At 41.9% G+C, this 17,471-nt stretch overlaps 1 protein-coding gene across 2 annotated transcripts in view; it reads right to left on the bottom strand.

Annotated features, from left to right (window-relative positions):
• Window positions 1-1,668: 1,668 nt before the first annotated feature.
• The window catches only part of LOC136872658 (keratin-associated protein 5-11), a 32,648-nt gene continuing 16,845 nt past the window's right edge, over window positions 1,669-17,471 (bottom strand). The window contains exons 3-4 of one of the 2 annotated variants that reach the window (XR_010859972.2): window positions 8,245-8,336; window positions 1,669-1,917 (exon numbers count right to left, since the gene is read on the bottom strand). Coding sequence is in view for 1 of the 2 variants with exons in the window: in XM_067146469.2 (XP_067002570.1) it covers window positions 1,897-1,917 (21 nt within the window). In the remaining variant the exon portion in view is untranslated. The remainder of the gene's footprint in view (window positions 1,918-8,244; window positions 8,337-17,471) is intronic. The other variant, XM_067146469.2, reaches the window with a different exon arrangement.

Raw genomic sequence — 17,471 nt, 5'->3', positions numbered from 1 at the left:
ATTATTATTATTATTATTATTATTATTATTATTATTATTATTATTATTTATTACCATGCTTAATACATAAATCTTTTTGTTTTTTATTGTTACTTATATATCAAGGGATAAAAGTAGATCTTTTTACTTGAGAGAACAACGTCGGAAGTTGATCTAGCGAAAGGATAACAGTTTTTTATCTTATGGTATGCAGGGCTGAGTAACTCAGATGGTAGAACGCTGACCTTCTGCGCTCAACTTCGCAGGTTCGATCCTGGATCAGTTCGGTGGTACTTTTAAGGTGTTGAAATACGTCATCCTCGTGTCGGTAGATTTACTGGCACCTGAACGAACTCCCAGGAACAAAATTACGGTACTCAGCGTCTCCGAAAACTGTAAAATTAGTTAAAAGTACGTAGTGAGACGAAACATCAGTGACATTATTAGATCCCTTCATAGCATTATTTTATTCTGTTATACATTTTATATTTTATGTACGTATTATTATTTTAAGTGTTTATTTCAGTTTTCAGTGCAAATGAACTCTCCCGTGTGATCAATGTTTTTGAATCGTAGCAACAGTAGTTCGACCGCCTCTGTGGTGTAGTGGTTAGTGTGATTAGCTGCCACCACCGGAAGCCCGGGTTCGATTCCCGACTCTGCCACGAAATTTGAAAAAGTGGTATGAGGGCTTGAACGGGGTCCACTCAGCCTCGGGAGGTCAACTGAGTAGAGGTGGGTTCGATTCCCACCTCAGCCATCCTGGAAGTGGTTTTCCGTGGTTTCTCACTTCTCCTCCAGGCAAATGCCGGGATGGTACCTAACACTAGGCCACGACCGCTTCCTTCCCTCTTCCTTGTCTAGCCCTTCGAATCTTCCCATCCCCCGACAAGGCCCCTGTTCAGCATAGCAGGTAAGGCCGCCTGGGCGAGGTACTGGTCATTCTCCCCAGTTGTATCCCCGACCCAATGTCTCACGCACCAGGACACTGCCCTTGAGGCGGTAGAGGTGGGATCCCTCGCTGAGTCCGGGGGAAAAACCAACTCTGGAGGGTAAGCTGATTAAGAAAGAAAGATAGAAAGAAAGCAACAGTAGTTAAACAATTTGTTGCTTGTTAATTACTTTTAATATGCAGCGCATGCAGTAATTTCTTTTGTAAACAAACGGAAAAGTATTGATTTAGGCGAGGAGACGGACGTTCACGCGGACGTACTTTATGAAGCAAAAGAAGCAATGTCTGAGTTATTGCCAGAAAAGTTGGAAATTTTATTATTTTATTTTATTTTTTTGCTAGGGGCTTTACGTCGCACAGACACAGATAGGTCTTATGACGACGATGGGATAGGAAAGGCTTAGGAGTTGGAAGGAAGCGGCCGTGGCCTTAATTAAGGTACAGCCCCAGCATTTGCCTGGTGTGAAAATGGGAAACCACGGAAAACCATTTTCAGGGCTGCCGATAGAGGGATTCGAACCTATTATCTCCCGGATGCAAGCTCACAGCCGCGCGCCTCTACGCGCACGGCCAACTCGCCCGGTTAAAATTTTATTACCGTGGCGATTAAAGGTATTGCCTTAGCAACGCGAAGCCAACGATTCATAATCAGATTTTCAATGCATAAGAGATTAAAAATACCTAGTATTCAGAATAATATCAAGTTCAAGTAAATTCCGAGCGGCATGTACATTTATTCACAAATTTACACAAATTTCAATCAAATAACCACACTCATGCAAAACACGTCAACGACATCAAACTCATATCACGCAAATACACAGTAAATTTTGGCAGTAGTCTTGATGTACTCAGATCAACACGATGTCCTACATCGTTCTGATTAAATATGCTCCACATAAGTTGCACCATGAGCCGAGAGATTTGTTGACACACCTGGAATCTGAAGCTCGTTTCCTTCCCCACTATCTGCTGCTGCACTCCACCTGTTATAATGACAGAAGCATTACTAATGATCAAGTAGACTGCTTAGAATATGCCTATAATACCTCTTCTTTAGTAGTTTCTTATAGTGGTAGCCATTTATTTTTAGTTTCTACTTAATCTGATGCTGATGATGCTTGTTGTTTTAAGGGACCTAACATCGAAGGTCATCGGCCCCTAATGGAACGTGATGGACGACATGATACATGATATTTAAAATTTTTAAACTGTATCCACTGACAAGAGTGGTGATGATGACATATGGTGATGAAAAAAATGAGTATGAGATTAAAACAGCAGTGGATCTAATTCGTAATGCCTTATATTCTAATAAAATAAGAGAAAATACACGGAGAAAAGGAATAAGGCATTGCCTGGTGGTGCATATATATACTTCATTTACATTAGACGTTAAAATAATACATTAAAATACGCAACACAAACTAGAATGAAGTCAATGGGATAAAAGCGCAATTGAAGCAAATACACGAGGACAGAGGACATCACTAGACACGATAAAACAGACCACTATCCCTCATAAAGCGGATGACGAGGTCTGCTGACTGCTCGTCATCTCGCAAGATAAGGGAGATGGTACCCGGAAGGTTAAGACTACGGCGAAGATCGACCAGGTCCATACACTCCGTAAGGATGTGTACCACGGTAAGATGGTCGCCGCAGGTACACACCGGAGGGGGTTCTCCTTTCAAAAGATGCGAGTGTGTTACGATACCGTGGCCGATCCGAAGACGACATAATACCACGGCTTCCCTCCGCGAAGCCCGAAGGGAAGTCCTCCATACCTTCGTTGTTCCTTTTATCGCTCTCAGCTTATTGGGAAGTGGAATGGCCTGCCACTCCATCTCCCAATGAGACATGACCAGATGTCTCAGCTGAGAGCGAATCTATTTAATCTATACTGTGGGGTTTTTCTATCTGTCGAAAGTAGCGCAGGTTAAATCAAATCAGAAAATACCTGAAGAAGAAAACATTATACCTGGAAAAGATATAATTTAAGTAAAAACAGAAGGAAATGTTTCGATCTTGAAAGAACACATCAAATTTTATCAAATTACATTATTATTGTTACCGTTGATGCTTTCACGGCCCGTAATATCGTAGACATGATGTAGGCTGTTTGGGCTTGTGTCGTGTCAAGAAAATAACGTGAATTTTTTTACGTTTCGCAGAGAACTTAGCTCCGCGTGTTCAGAGGAAAATCTCGACGATTCACGAGGAAGACTTCTCCAATAATGGTTTGAATTTAGACAGAAAGTGATACGTTCATCGGTCACCAGATGGCTCACCGTACGCTGGCACTGCGTTAGCTTTCCGAGTGGCGGCCAATGATACCGTCAGAGTCGAGCTGGGCGGGGGTTGCGCTGCGCATATAGGTGTACCTCTACGTATGAAAGAATGACACTAACACAAGCTTGGAATAAAACATCTGGTGATGAGGAACGTGCGAATTTGGAAAACACCGAAACAAAATAACAATAGTGAAAGGACAGGGAAGAGAACTACCTACGTAAATCATTAATGGCTAGCAACCAATTATTACTTAATTGATAGCTTGTTATCTGCAAAACGTAAAGAATCTCACTTTATTTTCCTGACAGGGTATAAGCCCAAAAGTCTATATCTTGTCTATTATTTTATTATTATTATTATTATTATTATTATTATTATTATTATTATTATTATTATTATTATTATTGTACCGGGCGGTACACCTCCACGCCGCTAATTTAAAATTTGCGCCAGTTGAAACTCCTCTGCTGGAGGAAGTCTGAACTTTATATACGCTATTAATTCGCTACCTTCTCAAAAGATGTCACCACGTGGAAAATTTTGAGTTTTTGAACTGTGTCATTTTTGATGTGTTTTTGTTTTGCTTGAAGTAAGAAGTGTGAACTTTCTCTTCTAGAGGACACTACTGAAGATCAACAATAGTGCACCCTAGTGCGAAGTCAAAGAACTATTTTGTTGGAGAAATTTTTATTTCAAATGTTTGTCTTTGCTAATTTTTTTTCAGTTATTGTTTAAGTTGGCTGTATACCCCTCTCTTTCCCCTTGTTTTGCATTTAACCAATCCCGAATTTCTGTTATTAATTTCTGACCAATCGTAGGTATCTTCCCCCAACTTGAATATGTTGCTGTATCCTACCCAATAAAAAGTTTGTGGGAGGGTGTTTTCATTCCCCTGACACCTAGAACCTTCGGCGAGAGGATATAAACTGCTGATTTTAGGGTCTCCGGGCCACTTCTGTTCCATCTTTCAGTGTATTAAGTACATAGCAGGAGGCGGGAAGCGCCTCTTTCCTCGGCAGCGGTCAACAACAAGGTAATGGCCGATTAATAACTTCTTTCTTTGCTTGCTCAGCAGTTTAACTCTCGGGGCGGGTTCTAAGCGTTCCACCATGTAACCTTTTCCTAAATGTAACTACTCCTTTCATATATTCTCTTTTAAAGCTACATACTGGGATAGAGAGTGCTAACCCTCTCGAGCTCCCACTCATATTGTTTTGAGGTGAACTTATTTTTCTCAACCTATTCTTCGTTAACGTAAAACAAATTGTTCTCTTCTTAAGTCACCTCTTTAGTATGGGATTAGCCCTTGTATTAACGGCCTAGTGCCAAGTAGGTCTTAATCAAAGTGTATTAGGAGTGCAAGTTCGCCTCCTCTCAAATTGTTACCTTAGAGGTCATTTAATTAACCTTCTTTTCATTTTATAGACCTCAGTAGATTGGGTATTTTACCCCTGTGTTTATGTCCGTTGAGGACAACTTGAAGGTGGAGTTTGGTGTGGCCTGGGAGAGGCTTAAATTTGAGAGCGAGTGGCTCTTTTGAAAATTGAGTGTTGTATGCCTCGTGGAGGCTTTTCAGTGTAATTTGGAGCTAGGGCTCCTAGGCATGAATGGGGTTTTCTGCCCCTCTGTTGAAACTTGTGTTTGGAGGTAAAACTGCGCTGATTGCCCAAGTATTGTGTTTTTAGGGCTCGAAGCCCAAATCCTGTAAATATTGTAACTACCCTTTGACTTGCTACTTTGTACCTGCCATGCTTGTTATTTCTTTGTTTTTGAAAAGAAAATATAACCTGGTTAAATTTTAAATTAATTTTACTTTAGTAGCTTGAGACCCGTTCACCACCCCGCACCTTCTTTCACGCATAACTACCACAAAAACACGGTAACAATTATTATTATTATTAAAGATTTAATATTATGAGCACGTGTAAAAGCATTTAAGTTATGTTAAAATTCTGTGGTCACCATTCACGAATTTTGGCATCATACGTGAGGAGTATCTGCTTCTGTCTTCTTCGGAAAGATGGAATTTCCGATTCAGCCAGTTGGCTGGAAACCGGGCTAGTAAGTAAAGCTTCGTTTGCAGCCTAATTCTACTATGGCGTATACTGCTGAACCATAAGCCGCACTACCGTAGTTCATAGGGGAAATGATGATGTTAGGGTATTGCTATCGAGTTCATATGCATCAAAAGAGAAAAGGGAAAGACATTTATATTTAGAAGAATGAGGATATAGAATACGAAAGGTTGCGAAGTTAGTACTCCTGTGGATACAAAGAATCGAAGTACGAAAGGAAAGATACACATACCGCACCTCAGCTAATAATCATCAGGCGCCTTTACTCTGGTGTTTCAGAAGCTGTTTTCATAGAAATGATCAATGGAAGGCCAACAAAATATTTCTATAAAAAGGTTAATTTGCAGTAGATAAGCTTATTTGTGGTTATTGACGTTGAATGAATGTTGGATGATAAGGGCGATTGTTGGGGATTCGAGATGAACCTGTTACCGCAAATGCTTTCTGTGGAATGACTTGCTGTAGTGGAAGTTGTGCCTCAATTGCTTGTCCAGCGATGTCTGAGGAAGACTCTGGGACGATCCTCAGTAGATCAAGACAGTTTGCAGACGGTACTGACATCTATAGAAGCCGCGCTGAACTCCAGACCACTGACCAAGGATGACGACGTAGAAGTCCTTACTCCAGCACATTTCCTCGTCGGCGGAAAACTCACTACACTACCCTCTGGACCTGAACCCCAGGCACACTCTCCTGTTAAAGAATTCAGGCTCCAGCAGCAATTGGCGGATCATTTCTGGAAACGATGGAACAAAGAGTACCTGTTGCAACTGCAAAACTTCCACGAAGTACGACGCCCAAGAGGAACACGGCCTGTCGTTAGAATAGGAAATATCGTCCTTTTGCAGGAAGATCACCGACCACATCACATGCGGAATAAGGCCCGTGTCGTGGAGTTACGTCATGGACGAGATGGACACCCCCGGACAGTTGTGCTCTCCAAGACGGACGGCGCTCGCAAGGCCTCTTCAGGTGGTCATACCTCTGGAGGTTGACCAGGGTGGGGAGGATGTTGGGAGATGAACAGATAAAGACTATACTACTTTCAAGAGTGACATATCTTTGTACATCCTGCTCTCTGAGCGGTAGCCATCTTGTAAATAACGTAGTTGAATAAAACAGTGTGCAACGTAAGGTATACGTAACTTATTCCCCATCTATTCACAACAGCGATGGCACATACAGTGGTTTTCCCCGAGTCGGCAGCAGATTCGGCACTCCCTACTTACCATTTAAATAAGAGAAACCGCACATAGCTAGAGCCCTGCACGAATGCGGATATCCGCGAAGTTAGTGTCTTGGCGGATACAAACTGTATGGCAGTGCGGGTAATTCTGCTGATAATTTTTAATTGACTTTTATTGATTTTCACTCGGGTATACTCTTTATTTTTGCTTGTGGTTAGGCGACCCTTGACTTTGGAATGGGAGAATGGTGATATATAAAGACCCTTGAGACCGTAAAGCCGTAAATTAGACCCAAGCCTACCTGACTCCTGCCCGCAATTAATGGAAGGAAGGAACAAAGGTCAATACGTCGGTAGTCCTCGGAAGAGAAAATCCCTCACAAACCGGTGACTGTAGGGGTTCTGGTGCCAGGTGCCAGGCTTATTGTATTATGTTAACAGGTATATCCGTTTCAACACCTTGGGTGTTATATATAGTAGGTAAATATTTAAATTATCCGCGGATAACCATTTTGCGGATGCGGATAACTATTCGCGGATGCGGGTGCACATGAAGGAAGTGCGGATGCGGAGCGGATGAGGAGGGCTCTACACATAGCGGCGATACCCATCTTGCGTTGCTTGTGCCGACTCTGCACATCGTACTACCGATGCTCAGCTAGCAGTTTTATTACTCCAAGCGGTTCCTGCGTTCATTGAGTTCAATACCACCGATCATACACAGCGGTTTCTGAGTCGGCACTTACGATATTTTCATATAATTTGTAATTTGATTATTGATTAAAAGTGAATAAAAATAAATTCAGTTTAAAATGGCAGGGTGTTAACAACATCTTGTTACTGATTTAGTTAGCTTGGAGGAGAATTAATAAAAGAACCCACGATTGTGGGTCCGCCCTTTGGTGAGTGATCGAGTAACTAAAGATCAATTCTATATTTTATTCGAACAAGCAACAAGAGATGAAGGAAAGTGCTTTAATATCACCCGGATGTCTATCGCTTGTTTCAACAAGTTAATTTGCTAAAAACAAAAGTAAAATGATTCGTATAAGAACCAGATAACCTCCAGAGGAGAAATTGGTTATAACTCTGAGGTAAATAACGCCTCTCAGCCAGATCAATTCTCCCTCCCCTCCAGTGCAGTAGGCCTAAAACAGAGATTTATCCGACTCATCGGCATTCTCAGAAACAGATGAGTAAAAGGGTATATTTTCGTCGTGGGACTCTCATGTACTTGCTGTGCTCTCAACAACAAAAATGGATGGTGGCTAAATCTTCAGCCACCTTGTCCTCCATACTCTCCTACCTTTTCACCACAGTCTGTTAAATTAGCCACCTTGCCCTTTTCACCACAGCTTTTTAAATCTCATTATGTCTTCTAACATTGTCACCACACATTCAGTGTCTTGATTCATGTCTGCAAATGCGCCATTATACGTATTGTAACCAATAAAAGCTAATGTGTGGGGTGGCTAAATATTTAGCCACCATCCTATAAGGGGGTAATCTTATAAAGGAAACTGGATGTCATGTGTTTATGATGCAACTCCGGTCTTTTCCCACCCACTTGACCGATAGTATTAACCTCAGTTTATAGCGATATCAGGTATGTCGTTATAAGTCTATGTATATTTTAGCATTTAAACATTTTTCAACAAAAAATGCCTTGAGAAATGAAGAGTATTCTATTATCAGGATCTAAAAATATTACTCACGTAATAATAAACTATCCAATGTAGTAAGTAATGAATATTTACCTTATGGTGTAGGACAATCTTCAATCGCTAAGAGTGGAGTTTGGCGCATGAACCAGTCTTCTCTGAACAGGTCTCCATTAATTATTGCATGGCTGAAATTGTGAAGAACACATGTTTTTAAAGTGATGGTACAAGCTAAATATCCTCAGCTTGCTTATAACTAGTGTGTGTGCGCGTGTGTGTGTGTGTGTGTGTGTGTGTGTGTGTGTGTGTGTGTGTGTGTTACAGAGGAGGAGTGAGGCCAGAGGTGTGATGGTTATGATAATTGTTTCAAGAGAAAGTACAACGAGTCAACCATCCTCTCTATAACACTAATCAGGGAAAAATTGAAGGGATCCGTCCCTCCGAAAAATGAAGATATCGGCCAAAGAAAGACAAGGGCCACGAAGGGCGTGAAGATGAAAGACTCCCTAAGTCTCTAATGCTCTAATACCGTCCGTGTCGTAAAAGAAAAAGAGTTGACCAAGGGAGGTCGGATAGGTTAGTTGAAAGTGAGGAGCCTGGCACAAGTGGAAGCAATATCAGAACTCACCCGCGGTCGTCAACCCACGCTTCCAAGATGAGACACACTGGGGCCCCTTTTAGTCGCCTATTACGACAGACATGGAATACCGTGGGTGTTATTCAACCACCCCTACACATAGGGAGCGAGGCCAGTGGAAAGAGACCGGTAGGAAAGGAAAACGTAGAAGATAGAAAGAGGGAGGTAGAACAGGGTAGTGAGAGGGAGAGAGTGTCGGTGGTGGTCACTTTTGTTTTCTTACAACTATGTAATTATCCTCTCTAAACAAATTAAATGAAATAATAATTAATTCACCAGAGCAATTTGAAAATGAATTTTAAAATAAGACAAACATTATTGTATTGAGCCGAAAAGATAAAAAACGATTCAAAAGGAAACGTTAAGTTCCCTGAGTAACTGAACGTTTGAAATTTATATACTCTTGATTAATCCATTCTCGTATATGAAGCGAATGACGCGATCAACAGTAGAAACGTCATCGTCTAGTATGTGTTAGAGTGACTCCTGCAGGCCGAGGTTTCGTCTTGACCTGAGAAATCAATGCACTCTGTGAGGATGTGGGCCACGGTGAAGTCGGCACCACAAGAACACACTGGCGAGGGGGTCTTCCCTCTTCAAACGTAATAGTGCGTAGACCTATCCTCAGCCTGCACAAAACTACGGCCTCTCTCCATGAAGGCCAGGAAGAGGAGCGCCACCCGATAGTTGTCTTCTTAATTGCTCTCAGCTTGTTGGAAGTTCGGATAACTAGCCAATCCGATTCCCAGGATGCCAAGAAGGTTCGACGTAGCTGAGAACAAATATTCCTACCTGGTACATTCAGAGGTCTAGGAGGTAAAAGTACCGCTCCTTTTGCTGCTTCATCTGCAAGTTCACTTCCCGCAATCCCAACGTGGCTTGAGAGACAAGCGAAAGTGATTCTGGTGCCAGCATCACACAACCTAACTAGAATGACATGAATCTGTTGCACCAGTGGGTATTGCAGAGAAACAAGTGCCAATAGACTGCATAGAACTTAACGAACCGGTACGCACAAAGAAGTGGTCTCTTTCGTCATCGAGGACAAACTGCAGGGCTTGTAAGATGGCGGAAAACTCCACAGTATACACGCTACAGACACTGCGAAGCGAGATCTTCATGCTAACATTATCGGTGAAGAAAGAGCCCACATTTTCTCCTCTTTTAGAACCATCCGTTAAGATAAGTCGCGAGGCCGGATACTGGTGAACGAAGTCCTGGAAATACATCCCATGAATAGAGGCATCCGTGTTCACCTTGGATCCGCGGAGTATATCTAGTAGAGGAACCAACAACGGAGGTACCACGCTAGCAGTTCCTCAAAAAGTAACTCACAAGTTATCAACTCGAATCCCAACCGGCTTAGCCGATTTTGGTATCTTTAGTGGTATGCGTACTAAAGATGCACTGTTAGCTTGGATGTAGCAGCAATTCACGAATTTTGGCAGCGAACGTGAGGAGCAACTGCTGCCTCCTTATTCGTAAAGAAGGAACTCCCGCTTCATTGAGTAGGCTAGGAATGGGGCTAGTACGGAAAGCTCCCGTTGCCTTTCTGACTCCACTATGGTGGACACTATCTTTTTAGATAGTGGATTTTGATGCTGAACCATAAGCCGCACTATCATAGTCAATACCGGAGAGGACCGTAGCCGTGAAAAATCATAGCAGCACCGCACGTTCAGCCCCCACGAATTGCCGTTGAGGAACTTAAGCATGTTTAATCTCTTCCTGCAGACTACCTTCAACTCAGGGGCTGTCTCGTTAGTCTCTTATCAAAATGGAAGCTCAGAAACCTGCAGATGTATACCACTGGTAAGTCACTGTTTCGCAAGCAGAGCTCTAGTTCAAAATGCACAAACCGACGTCGACAGAAGTGTACAACTGAGGTTTTCGCCGCTGAAAATCGAAAACTATGTTGCAGTGCCCATCTGCCGACTGTGTTAATAGCTTGCTGTAGCTGCCTCTCAGCAAACACCATCCTTCCGGAGCTGCAATGTAGAGCTAAATCTTCTACATACAACGATGGAACGACTGCGGGGCCACCAGCAGCGACTTTGCCGTTGAAGGCCACTCGAACAGTGTCTTACTCATTATAGATCCCTGAGGTACTCCATCTTCTTGAATGTTGCATTCCCTATTCGGACTCGAAAGAGGTAGAAGGACATGAAGTTCTCAATAAACGATGTCAAATTTCTCTGAAATCCCCACTTGTGCAGTGTGGAAATAATCCCATATCGCCAAGTAGTTCGTAAGATATCTGCAGGTCAAAAACACAGCGACTAGGTGCTCGTTCCGGACAAAGGCCTCCTGAATAGCGCTCTCGAGACTGACCTGATGCTCCTTGGCAAACCGACGAGAGCGAAAAACACACTGGTAGTTAGTCAAAGAGACCTTTCTTGTCCATGGCCCCCACAGGTCGGCGGTTTACAGTCTTTTCAAATAGCTTACAAAGGCCAATTGTAAGACACATTGGCTTGTAACTATGTAGAAGCTTCGGATATTTACCTGGTTTGGGAATTGGTATTAAAATTCCCTCATGCCATTCAGATGGAAACACTTCTTCACTCCATATTCTGTCGAATAGGGTAAGGATATCCATGAGAAATCAGTCACTCAAATGTTTAAGCATTTGATTGTGGATTTTGTACGGTCCAGGAGCCGTGACCCTGCACAACGCGAGTGCACTCCGCAATTCCCACTCCGTGAAAGGCACGTAAGGCAATCAGGAATAGATAGGTACTAATATAGTTGGAGATGTATGAGATCTGGATGATAGCCTGAGAGAAGTTTAATGGAGTGATTCCGAGCTCGGTAGCTGCAGTCGCTTAAGTGCGGCCGATATTCAGTATTCAGAAGATGGTATGATGGAACCCCACTGCCGGCAACTCTTATGATGGTTTTCCGTGTTTTCCATCATCACACCAGGAAAATGTTGGGGCGGTGACTTAATTAAGGCCACGGACGCTTCCTTCCTACTCCTAGACCTTTTTCTCTCCCGTCGTCGCCATAAGACCTGTCCGTGCTGATACGACATAAAGCAACTTGTAAACAAAAATTAAAGGAGTGGAAATTATCAGATTGATACTGTATGGGAGGGATATTCACTGGAGAGTGATCGGGGATTTGATTTAGACTATTGAAAGTGTATGTGGGAAATTGGGAATGATACTTTCAAATCCTAATGGGTGGTCATGTCATAGGGATCTTCACATGAACCGCAATAGTACATGTACGTCAGGGGGTTCGTTTCGGAGAGTTATAGGGAGGTATATTCTGGGAAAAGGGATGAACGACGTAGCGGTGATGAGAATATCGCGATCTGGAACTCAAGTAACGATAACATAAAACCGTTTGTTGTTGAACTGTAGAAGTAATATACAGAAAGGAATAAAATGAAGTAATTTAATATATATTTATCTGATATTTTAACAGAAGAGATACTATGAGCACGGAATTTTTCTCACAGTACTGGGATATTTATGGTAGAGACATGGTCGGAACGGTAGGATAGGGGTATTCATTCTAGTGAGAGAAGAATGTTTGTGCTACGGAAAAGTTAAGGATAAGAAATATGACATTCTAGGCGTAGGGCTCACCTCTAAAGATAATAGGCTACTTGATGTTTTGGGGGAGTAAAATCCTAGAACAGGTGGCTTTGATGAAGATGCGGAATATTTTGATAAGATAGCCAACTATGTGGAGAACGATACAGAACGGAATGTGATCTCAATTTACCAAATATTAACTACAAGGGTAATGCGAATGACAGAAAACATTATCAATAAATGGTAAATAAGTTAATCTTGGAAGAACAGCTGAATCAAAAAGTGGTGAAACCAACTAGATTAGACGGAAGAATATCCTAAACGTGGTGCTGATAAAACCAGATGAACTCTATAGGGAACCTGAAATGATAGATTATATAGATAAGTCACGAAGGTATTCTTTTCGTAGTTAAAAATAAATGCAATTGAAGTAGGGAATAACGTAAGTAATTATGATCAGTGGAAAATGGTAAATGAAAATGTAAACGGTTCATGGGATGGATTTCAAGCAATTGTTGAGGAGTGTGAAAACAGGTATGTGCCTTTAAGGGTGGTAAGGAATGAGAAAGATTCACTATATCACAACAGAGAAATAAAGAGATTAAGGACGAGATGCGGATTAGCAAGAAACAGAGTTAGGAATGGTTGCGAAAGTAAGGTGACATTGAAGGAACTTACTAGGAAAGTGAATTTAGCAACAACAACAAGAAATCAGCTAAGGATAACATGATGGCAAATACAGAGTGTCTGAAAATAAGTTACAGAAAATTTATGGGCATAATAAACCAAATAATATAAGAGGGGATCCGTCATGTATTTTTTCTAAACCCTTTAGTTAGCCGCCAGGTGTAAGTGGTTCATATCTCTTATGTCCTGCGACCTAGGGCCGGTTGCATAAAAATCGCTAACTGTAGTTCAGTTTTGATCGAAGATCGGAAATGAACTTCGTTCTTTTCTCTGTGTGAGTTGTATAACACTAATCTGAGATCACTGAACCAAGTTCAATTTTGATCTAAGGTCGACGAAACAGAGTTGACAAAATCGCGAAACAAGAGAGATAATTGCGATTGTATCAAATCGAGTTGTATCGAACATGCGATTTAGATAGAAACGACCAACAATTTTCGACGCCATTCGACATTCATTTGTCTGCGATACGTAAACAAAGCCGCAAAATGGAGAAGAAAGATGAGTAACAAGAAGACGCGTACTGCAAATTGAGATGTGAGATTTGTGCTGGACAAAGCGGAGGCGGGACAGGCTTTCTCCGGGAACTCCGGTTTTCCGTGCATCTTTAATTTCCAGCAACACTCACCAATATAATTTCATTTCATCTGTCAGTCATTAATCATTACTCCAGAAGAGTGCGACAGGCTTGGGCAGCCGGCACAATTCCTATCCTCGCCGCTAGGTAGGGCTTCATTCATTGCATTCCTGATCCGGTCAAATGACTGGAAACATTCTGTGGATTTTCATTTCACATCCTCTTAATATATACAAACCATTTCCGTTTCTTTATTTCTACTTTGTCGGGAAGTTTTTGCACTCCGATTTCCTTGCTAACATGAGAAAGTGATTTATAAAAACATGTTTTGATGCTGACAGCGACATAGTTTCTGACCAAAAAAAACGGATAACGTATAGCCTGTGGTCATATTTAGAAGTTATGAATTATTTGTACGATTTACTGTGATAATTTATATTACAAATCACTACAATAGGTTAGACATATCCTTCAGTATATGGATTTAAACAGGAGATCATTTCACGAAGTGTAGCATTTAATGTACGGAAACAAATTCCAAAAAAAAAAAAAAAAGTAATCAATTCAGATAGACTTTACTATATACATAGTAGGATCCAGTCCGCCTCTGTGGTGTAGTGGTTAGCGTGATTAGCTGCCACCCCCAGAGGCCCGGGTTCGATTCCCGGCTCTGCCACGACAATTTGAAAAGTGGTACGAGGGCTGGAACGGGGTCCACTCAGCCTCGGGAGGTCAACTGAGTAGAGGTGGGTTCGATTCCCACCTCAGCCATCCTGGAAGTGGTTTTCCGTGGTTTCCCACTTCTCCTCCAGGCGAATGCCGGGATGGTACCTAACATAAGGCCACGGCCGCTTCCTTCCCTCTTCCTTGTCTATCCCTCCCAATCTTCCCATCCCTCCATAAGGCCCTTGTTCAGTATTGCAGGTGAGGCCGCCTGGGCGAGGTACTGGCCATTCTCCCCAGTTGTATCCCCGACCAAGAGTCTGAAGCTCCAGGACACTGCCCTTGAGGCGGTAGAGGTGGGATCCCTCGCTGTGTCCGAGGGAAAAGCCGACCCTGGAGGGTAAACAGATGATGATGATGATGATGATGAACAAATCCCCCCCCCCCCAAAAAAAGAAGTAATCAATTCAGATAGACTTTACTGCATACATAGTAGGATCCAAATATTCGAGGACTGCGCTCACCCATTAAACCATGAATATGTAGCTAAAGTACGAGAACGGTGTATGAAGTGCCTCCTACCATCCCTCCCATCCACAATCAGAACGGTTTCGGAATATTGACACAAACGCGTTTTTCTAATACAGTAAAACCTGTCCTCAGCGGAAACCCAAAGGACTGGAATTCTTTTCCGTTGTATACAGGATTCCGGTTCATAAAGGTGGTTAAAAAATAACATTAAAATCATCAGTGCATACCTCCAGCAGTATATTTATATGATTTTGTGTGGAAGTAGATACAATAATGGCTCTAATTACACACGTATATACACTAGTTCGTCAGCTTTAACACAAATCTGTTCTTGCTTAGAACCTCAGCGCGCAGCTGTGAGCTTGCAACCGGGAGATAGTAGGTTCGAATCCCACTGTCGGCAGCCCTGAAGATTGTTTTCCGTGGTTTCCCATTTTCACTCCAGGCAAATGCTGGGGCTGTACCTTAATTAAGGCCACGGCCGTTTCCTTTCCTATCCCATCGTCGCCATAAGACCTGTCTGTGTCGGTGCAACGTAAAGCCACTAGCAAACAAAAAAAGAAGCCCCTCACAGTGCACAGTAGGACAGTATATTGTATATACACACACTTATTTAATATACATTACATATGTTATAGAAATAACACCAATAGTAATACTGTAGAGTACTGTCATTTACTTCTTCCAGTAATCCAGAGTTCTACGCTGGACGCAACTATCCCTCGTAGCACGGTTCTCGATTAAAAATATAGGCACGGCAAATAGGCCTAATGTCGAACAATTCCGCGTCATTTTTCGTTAGCGAAATAGGCTGGCTGTTCTTTACAGCTCCCATAAGGCCTGTCGGTAGGACTTCACGTTACATAGGCCATCTTCTTCATCGTCTTCGTTCTCGTCTTCGTCGCCATCAAATCTGTTTCATTTTCTCGGACGTGATGTGTGACAAACTCTTCAATGTTTTCTCAATCAATCAATCAATCAATCAATCAATCAATCAATCAATCAATCAATCAATCAATCAATCAATCAATCAATCAATCAATCAATCAATACTGATCTGCATTTAGGGCAGTCGCCCAGGTGGCAGATTCCCTATCTGTTGTTTTCCTAGCTTTTTCCTCAATGATTTAAAAAAATTTGGAAATTTATTGAACATCTCCCTTGGTAAGTTATTCCAATCCCTAACTCCCCTTCCTATAAATTAACATTTGCCCCAGTTTGTCCTCTTGAATTCTAACTTTATCTTCATATTGTGATCTTTCCTACTTTTATACACGCCACTCAAAATTCGTCTACTAATGTCATTCCACGCCATCTCTCCGCTGACAGCTCGGAACATACCACTTAGTCGAGCAGCTCTTCTTCTTTCTTCCAGTTCTTCCCAGCCCAAACTTTGCAACATTTTTGTAACGCTACTCTCTTTTTCGGAAATCTGGACTGCTTTTCTTTGGATTTTTTCAAGTTCTTGAATCAGGTAATCCTGGTGAGGTTCCCATACACTGGAACCATACTCTAGTTGGGGTCTTACCAGAGACTTATATGCCCTCTCCTTTACATCCTTACCGAGCTCGATAGCTGCAGTCACTTAAGTGCGGCCAGTATCCAGTATTCGGGAGATAGTAGGTTCGAACCCCACTGTCGGCAGCCCTGAAAATGGTTTTCCGTGGTTTCCCATTTTCACACCAGGCAAATGCTGGGGCTGTACCTTAATTAAGGCCACGGCCGCTTCCTTCCAACTCCTAGCCCTTTCCTGCCCATCGTCGCCGTAAGATCTATCTGTGTCAGTGAGACGTAAAACAACTAGCAAAAAAAATTTACATCCTTACTACAACCATTAAACACCCTCATAACCATGTGCAGAGATCTGTACCCTTTATTTACAATCCCATTTATGTTATTACCCCAGTGAAGATCTTTCCTTATATTAACACCTAGATACTTACAATGATCCCCAAAAGGAACTTTCACCCCATCAATGCAGTAATTAAAACTGAGAGGACTTTTCCTATTTGTGAAACTCACAACCTGACTTTTAACCCCGTTTATCAAGATAGCTTTGCCTGGTGTCCATCTCACAACATTATCGAGGTCACGTTGCAGTTGCTCACAGTCTTGTAACTTATTCATTACTCTATAGAGAATAACATCATCCGCAAAAAGCCTTACCTCTGATTCCACTTCTTTACTCATCTATATATATAAAATAACTTGTCCTGACTGACTGACTGACTGACTGACTGATTCATCATCGCCGAGCCAAAACTACTGGACATAAAGAAATGAAATTTTGGGGATATATTCATATAAAGATGTAGGTGCTCGCTAAGAGAGGATTTTTGGGTATTCCGTCGCTAAGGGGCTGAAAAGGGGGGTGAAATTTTAAAATGAATGTATCTGTATCTCAAAACTTTAAAACTTTACAGATGTAAAAATTGGTATTTAGAATCTTCTTTAAAAAAAGCAAACACGTATTTTTTTTGTTTTCAGAAAATCCCAATAGGAGGGGTGAAAAAGGGTGAAATGGGTTGAATGCCTTTAATCAGGATACCGATACTTATATCACAGAAACTGAAGATATTACAGACCTGAAAATTGGTACTTTTAATCTCTTTTAAAAATAAAGAAACACGTATTTTTTTGTTTTTAAAAAATCCAATTAATGGGAGGGTGAAAAGGGGGTGAA

This window comes from Anabrus simplex, chromosome 4, assembly GCF_040414725.1.
Source record: "Anabrus simplex isolate iqAnaSimp1 chromosome 4, ASM4041472v1, whole genome shotgun sequence".
NCBI lineage: Eukaryota > Metazoa > Arthropoda > Insecta > Orthoptera > Tettigoniidae > Anabrus > Anabrus simplex.
The sequence above is the reverse complement of the archived record's forward strand: the minus strand, read 5'-3'. Positions and strand labels throughout refer to the sequence as shown.